A 7,162-nucleotide genomic window follows, 5' to 3' on the forward strand; every position below is an offset into this window, starting at 1 on the left:
TTAATAGAGTGCTGTACATTGCACACAATGAAGTGATGATAACATTTTATTGCAGGACTACGGTGTGATGTTATCCTTTATATTGAAGTGGGGTGAAGTATATTCTATTTTAAAGCTTTTTCAACCCAGACCCAAATTTCAAATATAATCACACCAAAACCAAGCTTTTGGAAAAAAAAGCCAGTTGCTGTTGTTGTTGAGTGAAAGTAAAATGAATGAATCATGATTCATCATTTCCAAGCTCACACCAATGATTTAGTGCCCTCCAAAAGTATAGCAACAGTAGAGTGAAATGTATTATTTCCATCTGTGAGATCAGGAGATGAGGACTGTCTGTACACAAAAGTACAGACAGTCGTCTTTTATTTTGTGGTATATACAAAGGTGTTGAATCCCCAGTTTTTCAGCTGCGCAAAATGAAGTTAACAAATTACAGACGGGTAAAGGAAGAAATTAACAGTGAACAGGTCGACCAAGGAAGATCAGCAGCAGCAGGAGTAGAAAAGCCAGGTTGGAATTTGAGCAAAATAAACCTCCTCCCAAACTGACGCAAAGCCCAAAGTGTAGAGAAAGGAACACATGATAAAACAATCCCAAATCAAGTGAAAGCAGCTGCAGTGGAGGCCTGGAAGAGCATCTCCAAAGACACCAAACATTTTGGTAATGTCAATGGGTCATAGACTTGATGACACTCAACATTAGAACGTATCGCTTTAAGTTACTTTGAAGTCCGTTCATTAACTTAATTTTGCACCGCTGAAAATAGGAGGCTCGCCAGAGAAAATACACCAATCAGCCACAACATTAAAACCACCACATATAACCACGAATATTGTGTAGCTCACCCCCGTACCGCCAAAACAGCTCTGACCCATTGGAGGCATGGGCTCCACAAGACATCTGAAGGTGTCCTGTTGTATCTGGCACCAAGACGTTAGCATCAGATCCTTTAAGTCCTGGAAGTTGTGAGGTGGAGCCCCCATGGATCAGGCTTGTTGTTCCACCACATCCTAGAGATGCTCCATGGGATCGGACCCTAACCCTGGCCATCCACATGATGTAGAAGAAAACGTGATTCATCAGCCCAGGAAACCTTCTTCCATCGCTTCATTGTCGGGTTCTTATTTAGGGCATTTAGCAGACGTTTTTGTCCAAAGCGACTAACAATAAGTACATTTGGCTCAAGAAAGAGAAACCACAACATATCATAGTCGATATGGCAGGAAAGATTTAAAAAAACTTGTTTCAGGCTCTCATTTGAGCGTAGTGGCTGCTAGAGTGTGTGTAACTGTGTGTGTATGTAAGTGTGGATGTGTGTGAGGGATGGAAGGGGTTAGGGTCAGGCAATGCAGAGTCAAGGTGAAGTTTGAACAGGTGGGTCGTGAGTCTCTTGCGGAAAGCAGCGAGTGACTCTGCTGTTCTGACGTTGGCCGGAAGCTCGTTCCACCACTGAGGCGCCAGAACGGAGAAGAGTCGTGACTTCGCTGAGGGAGCATTGTTTGTTCTTAGCGATGGCGGTACCAGCCGGCCAGCTGAAGTAGTGGAACGGAGTGATCACGCTGGGGCGTGTGGTCTGACCAGCGTTGGGAGGTAGATGGATGCAGTTTTATTGACAGCCCTGAAGGCCAGTACCATTGTCTTGTGTCTGATGCGAGCTGCAACGGGGAGCCAGTGAAGGTCACGGAGGAGGGGGGTTACATTGTAGGTGCTTTCGGTGGTGGACAGCGTTCATGCGCATCAATGAGCCTTGGTTGCGCATGACCCTGTCGCGGGTCACTGGTTGTCCTTCCTTGGACCACTTTTGGTAGGTACTAACCACTGCATACTGGGAACACAACACAAGACCTGCTGTTTAGGAGATGCTCTGATCCAGTCGTCTAGCCATCCCAATTTGGTCAGATCCTTACGCTTGCACATTTTTTCTGCTTCCAACATATAAACTACAAGAACTGACTGTTCACTTGCTGCCTAATGTATCCCACCCCTTGACAGGTGCCATTGGCATGAGACGAGCAATGTTATTCACTTCACCTGTCAGTGGTTTCAATGTTGTGGCCGATCTGTTTATATCAAACATATACAGAATACTGGAAAACTGTTGCAACTCATAACCTCAGCATTACCAATCCCTAATGCAAACACACGATTTGTCATGAGTTGTCATGAATCCGAACAGTGTTTACTATTCAAACACAGACATAAAGCCACTTCCACTATTTGTTTGAGCAAACACAACCTTTGCCTTACAGACAGGGTCACATTGATTACATGGCGGAGCCCACGTTTCTCATGTCGTCTGAAATTGGAAACGTGATCCCTGCCATTTCAAATGCAGACTTCTTCCTCGTTACTTTGTGTGAATGCATGTGAATCAATGCTGCCATGGCCCATGAAGTGAAAAGTTACTTTGGACAAACACCGTAGAAAGAAAGAGGAGGAGGAGGGAATGTTTTTTCATATTTTTTTATTTAAAATATGATTTCACTGTATTCAATTGTATACAATTATGAATAATCTGAGTTATGACATTGAGTTGTACAACAAAGGTGCAATGACTTGATAGAACAAAGAAATGCATTATTCTTTTGATAAAATATAATATATAGACCAGAATTACAATGACAAATTAGTACAGAATTCAAATTCTGGTTTCATTATCACCAGTTATACGTCGCCCCTTGAATTCAAGATCATACATTGAAACACAACTAGCGCTTTAAACAATAAAATAATTGACATATACTTTTTGCTTTAGTAGTAAATGCCCCAAGCAAAACAAAAATACAGTAAGATGATAAAGTGCATATTAAGCTGATGTAAGGATTGCCCCCAATGTCACTTAGGGTGCTGAGACAGGAAGTGCTTGCAGAAAAATAAAAAGTAACTCAAGCTTGAATTTGATGTCTTGAACTACAATGTTAAATGGTAATGATCCATTTTGCATGGAGAGTGAATGTAAAATAACATCTCTATTGATAAATTTGTGGACATCTTTGAATAAACCTGCTATTAGAAATATTGAATATTTATAACATTCTCAAGGTCTTCATCTTTATTACCTCAAAATATTACCCGTGATTTGTGGTATTCTAACAGCCAGTCCCGTACAGCAGAAAAATACAGTAGTTAAGGGCCTTAGGCCTCCCAAATAACCATTAGAGTAAGGATAACTGCCCACTGAAGTTACCATCAAAAAAGTGAAAGAATTAATATTTCTACACTGGTACGCTCAGTGTGGAATTAAATTAAATGACAGGCCAAAATAGCAAAATAGATATATCTCTCTATGTCTCTTTTTGCTTTGGCTGGAAATTATGTTAAATAATTCGAATAAGACTTTAGACTTTGGGAAATGCAAATGCCAACGTGCCCACAACACAAGCCAAATGACCCATCCGTCTCACAGACCTTCACATTACCTGAAACTGAGGCAATAGCTAAATGTTTGCTCATGTCGCTGAGAAACAACCTTGAGTTCATGTCGTCAGAAAGTTGCCTAACTGATTGTTTGAGTCAATGATACAGTGCACATGCTGATTTAACACATTCCAAACAGCATGTAGCATTCATTATAGTGTTGGCACCTCACAGGTTAAATTCTCCAATCATCTTCTCCATTACCTTGTATGTTGCATTAATCACAGCCATTTATCAGTTTACAATTCTTACACGGAATGCTGTGTTATTGTGATTTCCCACCACAGTTAAATTAATATGATGGTTTGGTTTGGATATGAACAAGGAAATATGCCCGTTTTTCACTGCACTCCTTGTATGTCGGGTGTGGAATGCACAATCTGTCCAGTTAATCTCTTATGAATCCTTCCTCTTCTGGTGACACCAGGTAGGCAAACTATGGAAGTAGGGTGTGGTGGTCAAACACCAGAAGAACAAGTATTTCAGATTTCCTGCGTCAAGACAGTCAATGCAACATACATCAGATGGAGGACAAAGCTATCCAGTTCTACTCCCACAACTCTTAAAATTCAGGCACTGTAGTAACAATGTACTGCATCTGTGAACTGAGTCTCATCTGCAAAAAGTATAAAACGTATGAAAATATAGTGGCAAAAATATTTTTTGTAGTTTTCTATTGAAGTCAAGGCGCTATGTTAATACTTGTGTAATATCTTTGGTTCCCTCTTCTGATAATTCCTCCGTAGTAGGTCTTTACATTTATAAAAGAGCAACTTATTAAATAAGCATTAACAAGATCGTATTCTGGGTAAAAATGTTGAAGGTATATGTACAGAATGTGATTTGCTTTACCTTCTCTATTGTTTATACACTCCAAAAATACATTAGCACTTGAAGAATGTTTGAATCTAAAAGTAATACTGAATATTCTTGTTTTCCTGCTCTCATTCTCATACTGAAATTCTCTTCCATTTTTAGAATAGGTTGTTCCAATTGCAACAGGTCTGGTTCCATATCCAGGCGGTTTTGTTTGCAATCTTTTGTTACTCCTCAATACCAATTATATTGATATTGATATGTTATATGGTATTGGCTGTTAAGCCTAAACCTCTCAAAACGGAGATATTCTCAAATAATGCCCTTTGTACCCGTGAATTTGTGCCCGTCCGCTTCAAATATCACTACTTCACACCAGTTAAATGTACATTAAATTAACCACCACCATTTCTCCATCTCTCTCTATGTGCATCCACAGGACTCCACTATCATGTCAGGGACGTCCATCTTGACGATGTTATGCTGTGAATTGAAGTACATCATGGAGAGGGGCCGCCGCTCGGTGGGGATGCAGCACGACGACGCGCCGGTATTGATACCGTTAACTTTGAGCTGGCTGAACACGGTGGCGTGGAACGAGGAGGCGATGCCCGGAGAACCGGACAGATGGTGGGGGCATTGGCCCATGCAGTAGTTCATGTGGTAGCCTTCAGGGGCGATGATCCAGTCCTGCCAGTGGATGTCCTTAAACTTGATGTAGAAGTCCCTCTTGCAGCACACAGTGACCTCATTCCCGCAGCGCAAGGAGCGTTTCCTGAGAGAATGCTTGGACTGGTCTTCACGCGGGCGGACCTTGGCCACCAGGAAGGGCTGGTGGGCCGTGATGGAGCTCTCATACAGAGAGCACAGGTTCTTCCCGTCCTCATCGCAACTCACCTCCAGATGTAATCGGCTTTGACCGGTGTAAAGGAAGTCCTGCAGCGTGTGGGTGATGGGGAAGGTGTGCCAGTTGCCCTCCTGCACCTCAAGCATCTTCTCCATCACCAGAGTGCGGTTGGAGCCTGGAGTCTGGACTCCGCCGCCGCCCCTGGAGAGGAAGACCCGGGCGAGGAGGCGGCTGTCCCGGTGAGGGTCTGCAGAGGCGCGGGCGTAGATCCACAGGGAGGACTGGAGCACTTGAATGCTCTGACCCTGCTCCTGCAGGAACTGGAAGTTGAGTCTCAGGCTCTCTCCATCACCACCTTTGGCCTCATCTAGATCAGAAACAGAGTTTGGTCGACGGTTTCAACACTTTTAATTAAAATATCATAAAATTATCATTTGGGTTGTATTAAAGTTGTTTAGCTACTTTGTGCTGTAAATAATATCAATTACAACTTAAAAAAAACCCCCATGTTGCTCAAGTCAGATTTCACTCTTTTTACTCAATGACAAGTTCATCTCAGAAAAATAACTTTTGTGCATTCAAAATACGGGTAAAATTCAGGTTACAGCGCAGAATTTACAAATATAAGTAATTTATTTGGCTTATCAAAACACTGATCAAATTCCGGATGCACTGACAAGTTTAAGATCAAAGGCAATTATTATTACATTTCCAAGAAAGGACAAAAACGTACCTAATTCTGCAAAGCTGACTATTTCATAGCCCTGGTCTTTGGTGGGTATGCTGTTGTCCATCTCCAGAGTGCCGTCCTGCCTGACACTTCCGGAGTGCAGTTTGCGCAGCGCAGTGAGGAGCGCCGCTCGGGGCACCGTGTGCGTGACGTTGGGTCTCTCCTTCAGGTGCAGCTTGTCCAGGATCTGCTGCTTGCCCACCTCCACCATCAGCCTGTACTCCGCGTCCCTCTCCAGGGCGGGCAACCCGCAGGACGCGCACCCGGAGGGCTCGCCCTGAGCCCAGAGTCCCTGCGACAGCAGGGACCCGATCACCAACAAGGCTGGCACGGACAGGCCCGACGAGAACGTCCTGGAGCGCGTTGGACAAGTCTTTGCGCGGAGTTTGAGTGGCAACACAACGAGGACCGGGGCGAAGCGCATGTTTGGATATGTTGCGTGTCCCCCCCCCCCAACGCAACGTTCACAGATGTTCGAGAAGAACAGGTCCTTGTGGGAGGGCGGAGAGGAGTTGAGAGAGAGAGAGAAAAAGAGGAGCGCTTTCCCCCCACCTGAAGGTGGAAATATCTGGGGTAATCCACCAAAAGTGGTGACACGGTGGAGGGACGCACCAATGAGCGCGGCGGGCAGCGGGGAAATTGTGGCATCGCACGCGTCACACACACACACACACACCCCCCCACACGCACGCACACGCACGCACACACACACACACACACACACACACAAAGGATGGATGCAAACAAAAACAACTTAATTGTGCCAAACTCCGGTGGATCAATTATAAAACGTCGCTGCAGTTACCGATCACCAGCTGCAACTTTCACCTAAACAATACAATACAATCAACAGACGCCCCCAAGTTAAAGTCTATTACAATAAATCCACATTGTATCCTGGCGTGTATTTGTAATCGCGAATGGCGCGTACGAAGCCGATATCGACCGCGACGCATACGAAACGCGCGCGTTCCAGCGACGCATAGCCTCCCTTTCCACAACAGTACGAGCTCGAACGTCGCGACTTAGACGGACGGACGGAGCCAGAGCAGCGGGGGTCAAAGTGCGGACGCGGTCGCTCTAACCCAGTTGGACCCGGCGGTTTGGAGACGCGGAACATGCAATCGCTTGAAACGAGGCGCGCCTCGTTTCAAGCGATTGCATGTTCCGCGTCTCCAAACCGCGGCGGTGTCCGCGCCAGAGCAGCCGCCCGAACGCGATCGCTCGAAGGCGGGCGCGCGTTTGTTTGCGTGTCTGCGTGCGCTGCGCGTAGTGTTTGCGTTTGACACGCGCGCCCCAATGTGCGCGGATCGGCGAGGGGTCGCTGGGCCTGCAAACGTCGACCCCTCCAA

General features: G+C 45.2%; 1 protein-coding gene across 1 annotated transcript; it reads right to left on the minus strand.

The window, feature by feature from the left end:
* Positions 1–4,073: 4,073 nt before the first annotated feature.
* Positions 4,074–6,234, minus strand: LOC307230587 (inhibin beta B chain; the record flags this gene model as incomplete). Its single annotated transcript, XM_080001023.1, has 2 exons — positions 4,074–5,447; positions 5,814–6,234. 2 exons carry the CDS (start codon positions 6,232–6,234, stop codon positions 4,657–4,659), a joined length of 1,212 nt encoding a protein of 403 aa, XP_079857149.1. The 3' UTR covers positions 4,074–4,656.
* Between the last annotated feature and the right edge of the window lie 928 nt (positions 6,235–7,162).

Source organism: Zeus faber (genome assembly GCF_960531495.2).
Source record: "Zeus faber genome assembly, chromosome: 5".
NCBI lineage: Eukaryota > Metazoa > Chordata > Actinopteri > Zeiformes > Zeidae > Zeus > Zeus faber.